Source organism: Cetorhinus maximus, chromosome 19 (assembly GCF_964194155.1).
Source record: "Cetorhinus maximus chromosome 19, sCetMax3.hap1.1, whole genome shotgun sequence".
NCBI lineage: Eukaryota > Metazoa > Chordata > Chondrichthyes > Lamniformes > Cetorhinidae > Cetorhinus > Cetorhinus maximus.
The window spans coordinates 41,382,400-41,400,990 of NC_135897.1; the positions used below are offsets into that span (position 1 = coordinate 41,382,400).

An 18,591-nucleotide genomic window follows, 5' to 3' on the forward strand; every position below is an offset into this window, starting at 1 on the left:
AGATGATAAGTTAAACAAACTTTATTGAAAAATCATAATGTAAAACCATCAATTTTCCTGAATAATATGATAGGAAAGGAGTTAATGTTCATTTACAATGCATTATCTGGACAATAGGCATATAGCCTTTGCAACAAATATTCCACTGGATCTGATTTGGTTAATTATTACCAGCATAAAAAGAATAGTACAATACTTTAAGCAGACTTGAGATGCATAGGTTTTCACATGACAAGCTGCCTCATGGTTTATTAGCAAAGTATTCATTTACAATATCCTTGTCTGGCAGCAGCATAAGCATTTACTATAACATGAATATGGTGCCATTGAGTATAATACATGGAAGCACATTTCATGCATTGCTGTAAAACAGAATTTAAAGACATTTTGAAATGATTCTAAGTTTCTTTATATTCAGCTTAGCATTGAATTAATTCAATTGCAAGAAAAATGGCTCCTTCATAGATTGTACATTTCAATAATTCTTCTTCAAATGTAGCTGGAATCATTAAATAGCAACCCCTGAATTTTAACATCAAACACCAACATGGCTATAGCACCAAGATGTCACCTTTTATGTCATGTTATGGCCTGATATGTTGGAGCTGTCACATAAATTGACATTTGTTTATCCTTTACAATTTGCTGATTTTGAGACAAAGTCAAAGCCATGAGCCACTTACAGAAATAGGTCTTAGAAAATTGAATTGTTTCTTTACAAAACAAAGTCTAAAATGACACTATAACATTACAATAAAAGGTCAACATAAAACACAAATAGAGAAGCTTGTGGGTGTGAATGATGTCAGAATTGAATTTAGACAAACACAAGATTGGATGAGTAAATATTTGACCCCCGTGGCTATTGCTCCCGGTTGCTGTTATTATATTAAAGTTATTTTAGCATTGGAGTGACATTTTCGATAGTTTATGTCTGTGGATTTATAACTTTAACTACTGCATGCTTTCTTTTCTATATAGAATGCCATTTACTGCATTATTTGGATCACAAGGTGATTGAGATACATAAGAAATAAGACTGCAGCCAGAAAGTAAGCTCAAAACCCGTGTCCAAGTTGTCATAGGGTGCTTAGATTCACAGAATTTTCCTTTTTTAAAAAAAGTCTTGGTATTTAAAATTAATATTGGTTAAGTCATGATGGCAACTGTGCTTTCAGGCTGGCCTGCTCCTAGGCCAGAAAAGAACTCCAGTGCCAGACGAACGTGAATTGGAATGAAGACATAGGCTGTATATAGAACCATAGCCACGATGATGAATAAAACAGAATTGAAAACGGTTTGTTCCCAAGGCTCCAGCACGTAACTGCATGTAACAAGCAGGTATTGGTAATATAGCCAGGATAGGGTTTCCTTCACACCTTTCACATCCATATCTCTCACTCTCTGTGCAGAGCGAAGATAACCTAAATAAAGGGAGAATTCAATTAGGATACAAGTGACAGGTAAATACAACACTTGTCATTGTTGCTTGATATTTGCATGATTGGAAAACTTTCTACTGTCAAATGAAACTTCCTGAAAATTAACTATAGAAAATGTAGACTACACAGACATTTAAAAGAGCAACTCAAATAAGTTAAAGTATTTTACTTGTTTCAAAATAAAGTTCCAACTGTAGCACACCCATTTCCTGTAGCTGTATTACTCAATATTTCAAATGTGGAACTCTCGCTAATATTTAGAATCATCCTGCTAAACAGGGTGGAGGTTGGAGGATTACAATGACAGAAAACATTTGTGCCAAGGTTAATTGAACTCGTGGTATAAACTCTATTTTGAAACAATTTGGTTAAGTTTCTCCCATGTGAAAAGTATTATTCCAAAGTATAAATCAATGAGTTTAATGTCAATAATGTTTTTATATACCTGTAGAATATATAGACAAGTGAAAACAGACTTATTGCATCAACTCATGGGCCAGAATTTTTACCTCGTTGAGTGGGCTTGGCGGTGGCGGGCAGGAACAGTCGGAATGCTGACTGCCGCCCGCGATCAGGCTGGACTGCGATTTCATGCTGGTGGGCCAATTAAGGCCCATCCAGCATGAAACGTGTGCTGCAGCACTCAGTGCTGCCAGTGTGGGGGGGAGAGGGGGTGGGGCGCGAGCGGGGAACTTCAGGCATGCGGAAAAAGCTCCCTGAGGCACAAAGCTGCCTCAGGGAGATAAAGATATAAAAAATTAAAAATAAAGCATTTTAAGAAGTTAAAAAAACATGTCCCCCCGTGTGACTCTGTGACACGAGCAGGGACATGTTAGAAATTAGTATGAAAATGTTTTATTTGTTTTTATAATGACAGATCGAAACCTCATTCTGCCCGTGGATGAGGTTTCACAAAAAATGCAAAGGATGCTTGGCCTTTTCGCCTGCCCGCCAACCATAACATGCCAGCCCACCGAAATATCGTGCCAGAGCGTGATGACGTCGGGACGCTTGCTCGACGTCATCGCGCATCATTTTACGCTTGTTTGGGTCAGGTACGTGCCCACCTGAGGAGCTAAAAATTCTGGCCATGGTACTTAATGTGTCATTGAATTAAAATAGGCAACAGTACCAAAATGCAAACCAATGTTTCATGTATAATACTAAATTTTAACTTCTAACTTTATGAATTATTTGATGCTCAGAAGAATTGCGAATAATTTTAGGCTAAAGAAAATGAATGCTTCTAAAATTGCATACAGTACTCACGCTTCAGAGCTTTCAATGAACTCAAGTTTACAGGGCGGGTGAAAAATGCGAGGTGGATCAAGAGAGTGCTCGAATCGTCAAAAAAGTAACATAGGTGTGGATGAAGACTTTAGCAGTAGATGAGATGGAGCAGAGCTGTGCAATGTTATGGTGCTGGAAGTAAGCAGTCTTGTTGATCGAGCAGACATGTGGTCGGTTGCTCATCTCGGGATCACCAAGGTCTGGCTCAGCCTCAGACAGTTGTCAGGGAAAAGGATGGAGTCAATGGCCAAGGAACAGAATTTGTGGTCACTCAGAAGACAATATCTTCAAACTTCCCGATATTTAGCTGCAGGAAATTTGTGCTCATCCAGTAATAGTGATAATGGAGGCGTCAATCAGCATCCATGTGAAAACTAATGCTGTGCTTTCAAATGATGGCGTGAGGGGCAGCATGTAGACGTGAAATAGGAAGGGACTAAGGATAGATCCTTGGGAAAGACCAGAGGTAACAGGGGGAAAGAATTAAATGTGATTCTCTGGCTATGCCCAGGTAGAAAAGAATGGAATTAGGCAAGTGCAGTCCCACCCAACTGGACAATGGAGGAGGATAGCAAACATGTCAAAGAATCCAGACAATTCAAGAATGTAGATCAAGGATAGCTTATCACTGTTTTTTAGGATGTCATTTGTGATTTTGACAAGTGCCATTTTAATACCGCGGCAAGGATGGAAACCTGATTGGAGGGATTCAAACAGTTCTGGGAAAGATGGGCATGGATTTGGAAAGTGATAGCATGTTCAAGGACTTTGGAGAGGAAAACAGGTTGGAGAGGGCAGTAATTTACAGTGGCAGAGGGACTCAATGCTGGATATCTTGAGGATGGGTTCTGCAGCAGATTTGAAGAGGGAGAGGACAGTACTTTAGGAGGAGAACCGTTAACACCTATTAACTAACATGGGTAACCAGAAAAGAAGTTTTGTGGTCAGCAGTTTGCTAGAATTAGGGTTGAAAGAGTGGTAGGTGGGTCTCCTGCACAAGATGAGCTTGGATAGGGAATTATAGGAGACAGGAGAGAAATTAGAGAAAGGTGTGAGTTCTGGGCTATGGCAGGTATAAAACTTTGGGGAAGTTTGGCTTGTTGGATGGAGGGAATGGAGAGATGCAGCCAACAGATGAACCAGCTGATCTTCGTGACAAAGAAGTTCATGAGTTCGTCACACTTGTTTGAGGCGAGGGTAGATGAAGGGGAAAGGGTTTTAAGGAGACGGTTGATGGTGCAGAAAATAAGTCAGAGGCTATTTTTGCATTCCAGCATGACCCTGCAGTAGTGAGAAATTCCTGTAGAGGATTAGTGCCTGATAGTACTATTTTCAGTCAGATCTGGCACCAGATTCAGTCAAGTTGCACCCCTTGGACTCAAGGGAGCTAGTCATCTTTTAAAAAAAATTCATTTATGGGATATGGGTATTGCTTGCCAGGCCAGCATTTATTGCCCATTCCTAATTGCCCTTGAAGAAGGTCGTGGTGAGCTGCCTTCTTGAACTGCTGCAGTCCACATGGTTAGGTACACCCACAGTGCTCTGAGGGAGGTAGTTGCAGGATATTGACCCAGTGGCAATGAAGGGATGGCAATATATTTCCAACTCAGGATGGTAGGTGGCTTGGAGGGGAACTTGAAAGTAGTGATATTCCCATGTATCTGCTGCCCTTGTTCTTCTAGATGGTAGTGGTCGTGGGTTTGGAAGGTGTTGCCTAAGGAGACTTGGTGAATTCCTGCAGTGCATCTTGTAGATGGTACACACTGCTGCTACTGTTCACCAGAGGTGGAGGGAGTGAATGTTTGTGGAAGGAGTGCCAATCATGCAGGCTGCTTTGTCCTGGATGGTGTCAAACTTCTTGACTGTTGGTGGAGCTGCACTCATCCAGGCAAGTGGAGAGTATTTCATCATGCTCCTGACCTGTGCCTTGTAGATGGTGGACAGTCCTTGGGGAGCCAAGAGTTGAGTTACTTGCCACAGGATTCCTAGCCTCTGACCTGCTCTTGCAGCCACAGTATTTATACAGCTAGTCCAGTCAGTTTCTGGTCAATGGTAACCCCCAGGATGTTGATAGTGGGGGATTAAGCGATGGTAATGATATTGAATGTCAAGGGACGAAGGTTAGATTCTCTCTTGTTGGAGATGGTCATTGCCTGACACTTGTGTGGCATGAATGTTACTTGCCACTTGTGAGCCCAAGCCTGGATATTGTCAAGGTCTTGCTGCATTTGGACATGGACTGCTTCAGTATCTGAGGAGTCACAAATGGTGCTAAACATTGTGCAATCATCAGCGAACATCCCCACTTCTGACCTTATGATGGACGGAAGGTCATTGATGAAGCAGATGAAGATGGTTGGGCTGAGGACATTACCCTGAGGAACTCCTGCAGTGATGTCCTAGAACTGAGATGAACTCCAACAACCACAACCATCTTACTTTTGTGCTAGGTATGACTCCAACCAGTGGAGAATTTCCCCCCTGGTTTCCATAGTCTCCAGTTTTGCTAGGGCTCCTTGATGCCACACTCAGTCGAATGCTGCCTTGATGTCAAGGACAGTCACTCTCACCTCACCTCTGGAATTCAGCTCTTTAGTCCATGTCTGAACCAAGGCTGTAGCGAGGACAGAAGCTGAATGACCCTGGCAGAACCCAAGTGGAGCGTCAATGAGCAGGTTATTGCGAAGCAAGTGCTGCTTGATAGCACTGTTGACGACATCTTCCACCACTTTACTCATGTTCGAGAGCAGACTGATGGGGCAGTAACTGGCCAGGTTGGGTTTGTCCTGATTTTTGTGTACAGGACATACCTGAGCAATTTTTCACATTGCTGGGTAGATGCCAGTGTTGTAGCTTTACTGGAACAGCTTGGCTAGGGGTGCGGCGAGCTCTGGAGCACAAGTCTTCAGTACTATTGCCGGAATATTGTCAGGCCCCAAAGCCTTTGCAGTATCCAGTTACTTTGATATCCTTCTTATAACCGGGGTGCCTAAATGACATAGAACATTACAATTGCAACCCAAGTCTGCTCTTGTACATTGTTTTTGGAGCCCATGCCTGGAGGTAAAGCTTCTAGAACTTGTGCTTATGCTGTTACCTTTAATGATATGTACATTTGCGCATCATGATCACTTTGCGCCATTTAAAATTTTCCACATCTGTACTTACTTTCAAAATACATTATTTGATATTTTCCTACACTGAAGTGTATACACTATTTATTTGCCTATCCTGTAAGCTTATCTTTGTCCTCTTGTAGTCTTTCACAATTTCTCTCTCAATTTGCTGCTGGCAATTTGCTATTTTTCCTCACAATTCCCAAGTTCTGGTCATTTACAAATATAGGAAGTAACAGTGATACCCCTCTCCCACCCCCACCCCCATACAGACCTCTGTGGAACCTCATTCATGTCTTTCCAGTCTGTAAAACTTACCCCTCTAACCGCTCCTCAATTGATGTGGTTACATTTCTCTTAGTTCCATTTGCCAACCACCACAGCTGCATACACATACAAATTACAGCGCCTTTTAGAGATCACGTTCAAAACATGTTCACATTGTGGTAGTGCACTCTTGGATAGGACGTCAAACTCTAATTTACATGGTGAGTCTGATCCAACATCTTGCGCCACATTCAGCAAAAGTGATTTGCGCACTCTTATGTAGAAATTGGTATACCTCCCATGTGTCTTTTTTGGGGTGAAATGGATGTGATGTATACCAATTTCCAAATTCTACAACCTTGTCTGTACCAGTGGCGGAGCTGGTGCCATATTGTTCCTCACTGTTTTTAGTTGGTTTGATGGCTGCCTCAGATCACTATTGGACCAAATGAAGTATGTAAAGGATCCTGCACCTGTTTCAGGGCTCTTCTGGGAAACCTGTGAACAGCCAGGTGGAGCACATACCCTGCAACCTCACTATTTTTTCAAGTTCTGCAGCAGTCATTAAAGAAAACGCAGGGGGGTTACTCATGCCATGGCAACATCTAATTCTTACACACATATTGGAGATATGGTCCAACCTTTTTTCCAATCACATGGCTGACCAGGGATCTTCTCCCGCTTTTACCACCTGCCATTGGCGTGTGTTGGAAGGATTTGCAGGTTGACACTAAACCTGCTTCACCTGTTATGAACGCACCTTCCTTGGTCATCAAGTCCTGGGGGAGGTCTGGAACCTGGAGCCCCGGGCTCAAAGGCAGAAACACTACCCACTGCACCCACAAGACGTCTCCTTAAAGGAAATGGTGGGGCAAGTTTATTTTAAACTTATCTTATTGTGAAGCGTGAAGGAGCAAGTATACTCCTCAAACCTAGCTGCACTGTCAACTACTACCTGCTTGTATCTCACCCCTCCACGCATTGTGATGCTTCCTGAGAATTCTCGCCCTCTGCCTCCTTGTTCCCGATTTACTCCAACAATGGGAACAATCGCCCGCTGTTTATCCACGGTAAGGTATTCTGCTTTCACCCACCCTGTATCCCGTCTCGGCGCCGCTCCCACACACCAGGTTGCTGCTCCCGGCTCCTATAGAAAATGCGGAGCCACACACTTACCCCACCCCATTCTTCTGTTCGCCCGAGCCCGAGCCCCAGGTTTCGTCCCTCCCCCGCCCCTTGCCCGGAATCCGATATCGACCGCACCGCAGTCCCCTGCAGTGCTTGCTAGTCTCCCGAGTGCCGCAGTGCCAGTCTCCCGCAGTGACAGTGCTCAGTCTCCCTGCCACTGGAACCCCAATGCCTCCACATGTGTACCGGGCTTTGGCTACGGGTTTGCTAACTGCAGCCTGAAGTTTAAAAGGCTCTTTCCAGCACATAGGCAGTCTTGAGCATTACTAGCCGGATTCAACTGCACTTATATTTCTGACACCCTTACTCCAGGGTAAGGCGTCATTAGATCAAAAGTTATTAATCTACATTTATATTGAACAACTCCGCAATTATCAGATCGTTACCATTTCCTCAAGTGCATGGGATGTTCATCTCGAAACAAGTGGTCTCTGTCAAGATTTTTTTTTTGCAAATGTTGCTGCAAAACAGAATGAAAACAAAATCCCACCTCACTTCGGTGTATAATTAACATAATGTGCATGGAATTGATTCCAGGCCAATAATTAAACCTCACGATTCTAATACCTATTATAAACTGTTGAAATGTTCCTCTCAATTTATAATGGCATCTGAACTACAGAGATTACTGCCTTGTATTCATTCCTGATTATCAGTTTTTAGAAAAAGCCTTGGAATTAAAACGGGCAGTGGCAGCTCAGGATACAATACCGGCTGTGAGGCAGAAAAGAGAATAGTAATAAGCGGGTGTTCCAAACTAGAGGAAACTAGATGTCTCCCGGGTCGGGGGTGGACATGAAGACCACTGTTCTTTTTGATATATATCAATGAGCTGGAATTGGGTATCGAGGGCATCATTTCAAAGTGTGCAGATAAGACAACAAACTATAGCATACAGCGAGGAGGATAGTGGCGGACTTCAGGAGGACATGGACTGGTACAGTGGGCAGGGGATTGATAGATTAAATTTAATGCAGAGAAGAAATGTAGTGTTATACTTTGGAAGGAAAAGTGAGGAGAGGCAGTATAACCTAAATGGCACAATTTTAAAGGGGATACAGGAACAGAGAAACCTGGAGATTCACATACACAATTCTCTGAAAGTTGATAATGCTGTTTTTAAAAAGCTTAAAAGGACCCTTCGCTTTATAACTAGATTTATACAGTAAAAAAAGTGAGGAAGTGATGGGAGCCCTTTCTAAAATCTCTGGTTATACCTCAGCTTGAATCCAATTCTTTAAAAAGATGTCAAGAGTTTGGAGAGTGTGCAGAGGAGATTTACTCGAATAATATCAGAGATGAGGGTTCTTGTTTATGTGGAGAGACTAGACAAGCTGGGATTGTTCTTAGGGAAGAGAAGTTAGGGGAGCTTTAATAGAAGTGTTCAAAGTATGTGGGGTTTTGACAGGATAGTTAGGGAGAAACTGTTTGCTCTGGCAGGAGGGTTGGTCAACAGAGGATTCAGATTTAAAATGGTCATATAAGCAGTGGTTGGAAGGGGGGAGATGAGAAAAAGTGTTTTCACGGAACGAATTATGATCTGAAATGCATCAAATGACAGGTTGGTGGAAGTAAATTCAATAGAAACTTTCAAAAGAGAACTGGATCTCCAATTAAAGAAACATTTTCAGGCCTCTGGAAAAAGAGCAGGAGAGTGGGACTAATTGGTAACTCGAGGGCTGGCACAGGCACAATGGGTCAAATGGCCTCCTGTGCTGTATGATTCTATGCTAAATGGTTTGTGAATGCTTACAAATGCCTTTTTTTAAATAAAAGGGGTCATTTTATTTACAATTTTGCACTCAGTATTGATAAGGTAGTTTCTATCATTGGCTACCCAATTTGAACCATTTTCAGGCTGATTTCCATTCTATATTTCATGCAAATTGAAATGGCCGAGCATTAAATTCCAGCAATGACGGCTCTCAGCTCGCATTCTCTGGCAGCTCAGCTCTCTATGAGCTGTAACCAAAGAAACAGATCATCAGTGCTCAGAAATGGTAACTTTAGAAAGTTACTATCTCATTTAAAATACAATTATGTGACTAACCTATTTTTTAAAGTTCGAAGTGCAAACGTTTTGAAGATGTTGGGCTAATTGACTACCTCCTTGGAATCAAACCACAATGGAAAATAGTATGGTATTAAACCTGTTTTTGACCTATTTAATTTTACCAGATTCATTTAAAACCTTCCAACAATAAAATGCTTACTTGACATTTCTACCAAATGGAGAGGGGGTAGGGGGAGAGAGAGTGGGGGAGGGGGGGGGGTGCATTTTATTCAGACAAAAGTAAGTTACTGCAGATGCTAGAAATCTGAAATAGAAACAGAAAGTACTGGAAATACTCAGCAGTCAGGCAGCATCTGTGGAGAAGGAAGCAGAGTTAATATTTCCAATCGATGACCTTTCATCTGACGAAAGATAAAAAAGGGAAATGGTATGCAATGACAGCATGAGTAGAATTTGTATTTAAAGTGTATAAAATATCTTTTAGTGCTCTAGAGGTAATGGTACAATAAAAATTGGTAACATTTGAATGACTGTTACTGTAATATCAAAATTCATTTCAGCATTACAGTGCAAAATATGAAGTGAGAACTGAATTGCCCTCCCAGTACTTATTGGCAATCTAGATGTTAACATATAAATAGAACAAAATCAACAATACCTGTTGCATAGAATTTATATCCCACTTGTTTAATCATAACACATTTGTCAAGCCATCATGAGTTACCATATCAGTCTACAGTATTTATAGGTTCCAATTGTATTCTACCAATCTTCACAATATATCCTCTACATTTACATGACCTATTGCCTAATCAGTTTAATAGGAGAGCAAACATTAGGGAGGGATATTTGCCAGATAATAAATTGAATGAATAATGCGATACAGTGGCAGATGTTTTTATTTGTAACATGTATCAGAAGGCAGAATTGATATACTAAACAAAAACAGAATTACCTGGAAAAACTCAGCAGGTCTGGCAGCATCGATGGAGAAGAAAAGAGTCGACGTTTTGGGTCCACTCGACCCTTCAACAGAACTCAGAATTGATATGCTACTTGTTAGAAAATTTTAGAGTTCATCAATATCTTCAGATTTTGTGATAAAACATATATTATCCACATATGGACCAAGAATTTCCTATCAATTAAATCCAGAAAACTAGAGTAAAAGTGCATTAAGTTCATGAAAATAGAACCACTGTGAGTTACTTTTGGCAGTGCCAGTCAACAATGAGAATTCCATTGAATACAGGTTAAATCACTGTAGCATTCATTGGCAAATGGGAATGAAACCCTTCTGGTTTAACCAGTTTTTAAGTACATTGCTAGCAAAGCTTGTGCAGTTTCTTCAGCCTGATTAGACTGCCTACATACTGAAGTTTTCCTGTTTGTCTGAAACTTGGAGTGCCACTGCACAAGTGCAGGTTGTGTGATTACACAGATGAAGCAGTGGCCACGGTTCTGGAGAAAACCAGAACAGCATATGTTGCCCATTTCTGCTGAATATATATTTTGAGTGTACTAGCCATATAAGGTTGGATGTGCAACAAGTAGGGAAATTTCAATATGGATCTTGGAACATGAGAACATAAAAAATATGAGGATTAGGCCATTCAGCCCTTCAAGCCTGCTCTGCCATTCAATGAGATCATGGCTGATCTTCTACTTAATGTCACCATTAGCACATCCTTTGGCTAATATCACCACCATCAACACCCCTTTGCCCTTTTGTCTATGACATCTTTGGCAATCTCTTCTTTGCCTTCACCTATCACTGGCCCTCTATCCAGCTCTACCTGTCCCACCCCCCTCAAACAGCTTATATTTCTTCTCATTTCTATTTTTCTTTAGTTCTGCTGACGAGTCATTTGGACTTGAAACGTTAACTGTGTTCCTCTCCGCAGATGCTGTCAGACCTGCTGAGTTTTTCCAGCTATTTTTGTTTTTGATTTTGCTTTTATTCTACTTAACACTGTTTTCCTACACTATCCCCATATCCCTTGATGTTTTTAATATGTAGAAATAATGCAAGGAACCGTTCATTATAAACAAAAACAAGCTATTTGACCTGTAGTCATTGCCAGTGTTTATGATCCACATGAGTTTCTTGCCACCTGTAATCCAGAGAGAGGCCCAGGCTAATGCTCTGGGGCATGAGTTCAAACCCCACCAATGATGGAATTTAAATTTAATTAATAAAACCTGGAATTGAAAGCTAGCCTGAGTAATGGAGATTATTAAACTACCAATTGTCATAAAAACCCGTCTGTTTCACCAACAGCCTTTAGGGAAGGAGATTAGTCAATCTTATCTGGTCTGGCTTACATGTAACTCCAAATCCACATGTGATGTGGTTGACTCTTAACTGCCCACTGAAATGTCCTAGCAAGCCACTCAGTTCAAGGGTAATTAGGGACGAGCCACAAATGTTGGCCTGGCCAGTGATGCCCAAATCCCATGAAATAATAAATTTTTAAAAAAATTATCTTTTCACACCATAATCCAATATCACTCTAAAATATACCAATGCTATCTGCTTCAACCATTCTATGTACTAGTGATTTTTATGTTCTCACCAGTTGCTGTGTAAAGAAATTCCTTCTAAGCTCTTTATTTTATCTATCTGTAGCTATCTTATATTTTTCTTGCCTTGTGGCTTCATCCATGTGGAAATGGTTTCTCCACATTCACCCTCTTGAACTCACTCAGAATTTTAGAGAGCTTTATTAGGTCTCCTCTCAGTCTTCAATATTCCAGAGAAATGAGCTCAGCTTGCACAATTTTTCCTGATAGTTGCATCCCCATAATTCTGGTTACATCCCTGTGAAACATTTTTGCACTTTCTCTGCTTCTTCAATATCCATGTATTGTAGTATTGAGATCAGGTATAGTAATTGAAATGCATTGTTCTGTTTTTTTGGGGGGTGAAAACAGGCATTCAGCATCACAATTCAGCAGTGGGATGGCCTATGCCCAATCTGCAGTCCTGCTGTTAAAATTGCATGATCTTTATTCAAAGACCCCAAAGACGATTAAAAGACACGTTTAATGAAGCTATCATAGATGAGCTGAGCAGGATTTGAAAACTCCAGTCAATCCTACTTGTGGGTGAGAGAAGGCTGGGGAGTTCCTAAGCTAAGAATTCTACTCACTACGTCTGTGGTAGGACTCAGCAGAAGTAATTTGCTGGGAGCTTGCATGAGTCCCATAAAGGCCTTAAAAAAAATGTCCCAAACTCCTGGAAGGAAATCCATCCTTGAAAGGCCAAAAGTCTAGGAGCAAAAGTCTTTTTGACCCCTTCAGCCTAGAAAATCCTGGAGATGTTTCAGGTAGAAAGGGTGTTAGTGGCTCTTCTTCTCTGGTTATCGCCATATGAATACCAGATGCTTTGGATGCCCAAGGAGTAATCATAAAGAACCAAGTTGGCTTAAGTTCTCATAAAGGAACATATAGCACATGTTGTGTTTTATACAAGATAACAGAATGTAAGAAAACTCAGCAGGAACACATTTATTTTGCCCATGTGAATTTTAGAATTAGTGCCTCATGCAGCCTTGGTGATGAAACTGGATGCTAAAGCAATACACAACTGAATCTTATACTGATCCAGGATGCAAACTCCCTCTCGGGTTCCATTAAGAATAGAAGATGATTTACTGAATTCCCCCAATTTGACGAGGAGTGAGGCAAGATTGTCCACTACCACTTATTCTATTCAATATCTTCGATAATGATGCGTAGATGGCATTTTAAGGAGAAATTTCAGAGCATCAGTTCGAGCATATATAAAAGAATTGCGACATTCCTTTTTTCAATAGTATTATATTCTTGCTTTAATCCCTAGGATTAAGAATTTTTAAAAAATTTATTCATGGAATGTGGACGCCACTGGCTAGGACAGCATTTGTTGCCCATCCCTAATTGTCCTTGAGAAGGTAGTGGTGAGCTGCCTTCTTGAGCTGCTGCAGTCCATGTGGCATAGCACCACAGTGCTGTTAGGGAGGGGGTTCCAGGATTTTGACCCAGCGACAGTGAAGGAACGGCGATATATTTCCAAATCAGGATGGTGAGAGGCTTGGAGGGGAACTTCCAGATGGTGGTGTTCCCATCTGTCTGCTGCCCTTGTCCTTCTAGATCAGGCGTGGGGAACCCTCGGCCCGGGGGACAGATCCGGTTCATTGCATTTTTTTCATTCTGCCCGCAGGGAGATTTCAAAATCTGACCCCCCCACCCACAACCCGCCCCGCATGCTGCACTCTGGGCTAGCCGTCGCCCATGTTCTGATGCTGAACCTCTGCTGCAGTCACCAGAGGCTCAGGCTGTAGGGAGAGAGCGAGGCCCAAAATCCAGGAGCAGGAGCGCAGGGCAGAGTGGGGAAGCTGCCGACTGCTGATCGGGCGGTGAAGTTTGGGTAACCTGGGGTGGGGGAGAAAGGGAGCAGGACACCTGGCTCCATCGGTGGTTCACCCTCCCTTCCCCCTCCCAGCTCCATTGGTGTCCCAGGACAGGGGTTCAGCCCTTGCAGACTAAAGAAGAAGCCAGTGCTCCAGGCCCAGGTGCTTCTTCAGACTGAGAGTTAGCCAGAGCCTTGGGCTGTTGAGTCACTGAGGGTAAGAAAGAATGAGAAAGTAGATTTGCATAAAATAACGTTGTATTTTGGAATATCAATCACTATAGGTAATTTGGTTAGCTTATGGTTAAAAATGTTCAGCATAAGGCATTGGTGTAGATTTTAGAATACTCCCAATACAATGGAGGGCAATGGAGGGAAAGAGAGAGAGAGAGAGAGACAGACAGACAGACAGACAGACAGACAAGTACGAAAAGAGAAAGACAATGGGAAAGGAAAGCAAGCAAAAAGGTGAGCTGAATTTCAGGGGTGCTGTGATTGAGACACAGAAGCCGTGCCACTCATTAAGGAATAGCAAACTTAGCCATCGCATTAAAACAGTGGATGAGCTGATGTTTCTGTATTCTCTCTTAAATAAAATTAAGTTGATTTTTATGTGTGTCTGGCCCATGACTGGCTTTGTCCATGCGTGAGTGGCCCTTGATAAGAAAAAGGCCCCCCACCCCTGTTCTAGGTGGTAGTGGTGGTGGGTTTGGAAGGTGCTGTCTAAGGTGTCTTGGTGAATTCCTGCAGTGCATCTTGTAGATGGCACACACTGCTGCTACTGTGCGTCGTTGATGGAGCGAGTTAATGTTTGTGCATGTGGTGTCAATCAAGCCAGCTGCTTTGTCCTGGATGGTGTCAAGTTTCTTGAGTGTTGTTGGAGCTGCACTCATCCAGGCAAGTGGGGAGTATTTATGGTAATCTGATGTGTAATATACTTTTAAGAAGAATGTTACAATAGAAGATCACATGATCTTATTATCCAATGAAAGAGTAGCGCGGACTACCTTAGTGGTCTGTAGTCAGTAGTAGTGAGTAGTCTAGACTAAGAGTCTAATGTAGAGACAGGGTTTTAGTTGTAAGTACACAAGTGTAGTTGCTGAGTTCCTTTGTAAATGAATAGAATGCGTTCTACATAAGAACCGTCTTCTGATCTGCTATGTCTATGGTACCAACTCAGTTATCCTGAAACAAGCATGCAACTCAGATTCATTAGTCCAATAAACTAGTGACAAGGGTCCATCATTATTCCATCACACTCCTGACTTGTGCCTTATAGATGGTGGACAAATTTTGGGGAGTCAGGAGTCGAGTTATTCATAGATATTACAAGGTAGTATCCTCAGCACAGAGTTACACACAACAGGAGTGCATTCCAGGGGCCTGGGCACCCATTAGGAATTTGAGCATAGATCTGTCCAATTGTGCAGATCTTGCACAATTATCTCTCCATTAAGATTGATAAATGGAGAATTCCACAGGGCACTGGCCCTGACTTCCTGTTTGAATTCCTGATAAGCCCTCCATTGTATTGGGAGTATTCTAAAATCTACACCAATGCCTTATGCTGAACATTTTTAACCATAAGCTAACCAAATTACCTATAGTGATTGATATTCCAAAATACAACATTATTTTATGCAAATCAAGGGGGATCTCAAACATATCCATTGTCCTATTAGTAGATTCATATCATTACCTGGAAGTCCTTGGTGCCAACTGCAGCCTTAAGACAGCCTTTAAGAACCTTGTTGAGTAACGGCAAAAAGCACATTGATGTTTTTTAAGGCAGAGAATGACCAAAGCACTAATGCAGGCAATACTTCAAACAACTGTCCAAATAATACTCCTTCATGGTTGCAAACTTCTAGGTGTCCAACAAAAAAGGGTTTACTTTGGCCCTTATACAAGATCTAAAGCAAAGTGTGAACTAGATTTGTGGTACAATAGGAAAATAGTCATCCAGGGGCTCTGCCAGTAAGCATGTTTTTTTTTGTTAGGGAGTCATCCCATGGTAGTAAGTCCCTGGCTTAATAAAAAAAGGTTGCATTTACTGTCACCACAACTGCTGTGGTGCATTCACTGGACATGCAGTCTCAGTGCCTGTGGCTTCACTGCCAGCCACAGGTAGCTGCCTGCATCAAAGAATGGGACCATTCATAACATTGAGCGATGTAAAGATACTTAAACAAGTGCAGCATCAATAAAATGTATTTTTTCACAGTGGTTAAGGTTTGCAGTTTTCACAGAATATTGAACCTCAAAACACCAGTTGGAAATCCTGGGATTGTGATTATAACGCACTGCTCACTGCCTCACTGGCTCTTCTCCACTTCCTTCTCACTTGCCGCCCTGTATTCTCCCTTCTACAGCCAGTGAGTGGCATGGCAAGCAAAGAGGCCATGGATTGGGAGCGGGACAGTGAGCAAAGCAGTGAGTGGGACAGCGAAGGCAAGCATAGCGGTGAGTGGATTGGTGATCGAGGTGAGCAAGTGGGTGGCAAAGGTTCACCGGGCCTACATTGATGACTTCAACAGCACCACACATGCACCTGGGGCGGAGTGGGTGCCGACGTCCTGTTCCAGACACACAACGATGACGTCAGCGGCACTGACTTCCTGTTCCAGTGTGGTGGCAGGAGACACAGTAAAAAAGAAAATCCTGCCTTTATATTGTGCCTTTTATGACCATTACAGTGAAGCACTTTTGAAGTCTTACTGCTGTTTTCCTGTAGGAACTGCAGTAGCCAATTTTGCGCACAGCTGTGATAATCTGTTGCAGTGATGTTGGTTGAGCGATTAATATTGGCCAGGATATCCAGAGGGCTCCCCTGGTCTTTCTTAGAAACATATTGTATGTTCACCTGAGAGGGAAGATAGGACTTAAATTTTTGCACTCAAGTCACTTGAGCAAGACTTGAACCTACAGTCTTCTGACTCATAGGTGAGAGTGCTAACAAATAATCCACAGCTGACACAAGTAGCTGGTGATAAGTAAGCCTCATAAACAGCATATCAAGGTCTAGGATATCACGAGCTGTTTGCACAGGTGCTTCCAAATGATGAAAGTGAATGTACATCGCAGAAATAATTGTTGGGACAACAACTAGAAAGCTGAATGAGAGGCCAGATTTGAGAAAACGCATTCATATGTGCAGGACTTGATATAGCTGCTGCTGCTCTTTCCAAAATTACCAGTTTACTGGGGTATAGTGCTCCTGTGTGGTCCAGAGGATGGTCCTTACATTTATAATAATCTTTAGAATGATCGACCTAAATGGAGTTGGTGTATTTGGTGACCGTTCTTGTGCCTTCAGAGACGGCGTGTTTGACCAGTTCCCTTGGCAGCATGAGGTGGATGGCACTCTGGATCTCCCTGGCTGAGATGGTGTGATGCTTGTTGTAGTGAATGAGGTGCAAGGCCTCAAAGGTGATGCACTTGAAAATGTCAACAATGAAAGAATTCATAACATTCATGGCCTTGGTGGAAGGGTGGATCTGGGTCAACACCCTGTACACGCAAGTGGAATAGCTCTGCTTACGAGATTTCCTCCGCTTCTTGGGCAGCTCCTTGGTGACTTTAGGCAGCGACTGCTTCGATGCACCGCGGGACGCACCACCCTTAGCTGCAGCTGCCACCTCAGTCATTCCACTCGACTTAGACCGACTCAAGTTAGCATTTATAATGAATTGTTCTGCTTATGAGGAGCTCTTGGCACCCGTTGTCTGCCTACCAAGCTAGTATCTCTTACTCCCTTGTACTGGGCTGAGCGGGTGTGACTGCTTGTTCCGTGAGTTTGGGGAAATTTTTTGGAATGAGCTTTTTGCAGTCACCTAATTGTCAATAAGTTTCTGTAATCCTGGGAAAGGGATGTAAATAAGATCTCTTTCAAGTCATACTCCATCAAAATAAATGAACAGGTTATGTATAACCACATGATTCATGCTTTCCCTCCCACCATACCCTATAAGATTGTGAAATGAGAGATGGTTCTTGTATAAAACTAATTGCTCCCGTTAAGTAAAATTTTTATCAGATTATTTAACATATAATAATTTTATTTTCATGAAATGCAGCTGGTCATAGAGTACCCTGGTAATTAAAATGTGGACCAAGTTTCTGCATCCTTACAGGACGATGAAGCAATGGGAGAAAGAGATTAGGAAGAGAAAGCATCTTCCTGTGGTCAGGATGGCAGCTGTATTAGGTTACAAGTTCCCAGGAATACTTTCTTTCATGTGAATAAAGAAACTAATTCGCGTTTTATAGTATCTTTCATGTTAAAGTGTCAGAAGGTAAAAGCAGGGAGCTAGTGCCCCACATTAACAGCAATATACTGGAAAAGTAACTGTAACAGGTTTCATTCCTTCGCCATCTGACATGCTTGTGAATTCTGGGCTTTTCATAAATTGTTGCCAGAATTGTATATACCGTAATATTCCCACCAAATGGAAATTCCATTCAGCTGGTATATGGGTGGCATTTTACAGCCCCATTGTGGTGGGGTTGGAGCTGTGAAATGTGGCGAGCCATTCAAAAGCCCATTGACTCCGGCAAGACTGGAAACTCAACCAGCAGAAGGGCCTGTAAAATTCTACTCTGCGTAAAACAAAACAGCCCAGTCATGTTATACGTCATGCCCACACGTTGCATAGTGTCACCTTTGATTCAATGGTTGAACTCTCATTTCTTAGTCAGAAGATTGTGGGATCAAGTCCCGATTTCCAGAGATCTGAGGGCATAAATTAGTTTGACGCTCCAGAGCGGTACTGAGGGGTGTAGTGCTTTTCAGGGTGATGTCTTTCAGATGAGACAATAAATTGATATCCTGTCAGCCTTTTCAGGTGAATGTACAAAATGTCATGGCACTTTTCAAAAAGG

General features: G+C 42.1%; 1 protein-coding gene across 6 annotated transcripts; it reads right to left on the reverse strand.

Annotated features, from left to right (window-relative positions):
* Positions 1-6: 6 nt before the first annotated feature.
* sptssb (serine palmitoyltransferase, small subunit B) lies at positions 7-14,985 on the reverse strand. Of its 6 annotated transcripts, none has more exons than XM_078564537.1 (2): positions 14,887-14,985; positions 7-1,424 (listed from the first exon to the last, which is right to left on the reverse strand). In XM_078564537.1, exon 2 carries the CDS (start codon positions 1,390-1,392, stop codon positions 1,150-1,152), a length of 243 nt encoding a protein of 80 aa, XP_078420663.1. In that variant the 5' UTR covers positions 1,393-1,424; positions 14,887-14,985; the 3' UTR covers positions 7-1,149. The 6 variants fall into 6 exon arrangements, with proteins under 6 accessions (XP_078420663.1, XP_078420660.1, XP_078420659.1 ...); XM_078564534.1 differs by lacking the exon at positions 14,887-14,985 and adding an exon at positions 7,210-7,330; XM_078564533.1 differs by lacking the exon at positions 14,887-14,985 and adding an exon at positions 6,876-7,195.
* Positions 14,986-18,591: the final 3,606 nt, after the last annotated feature.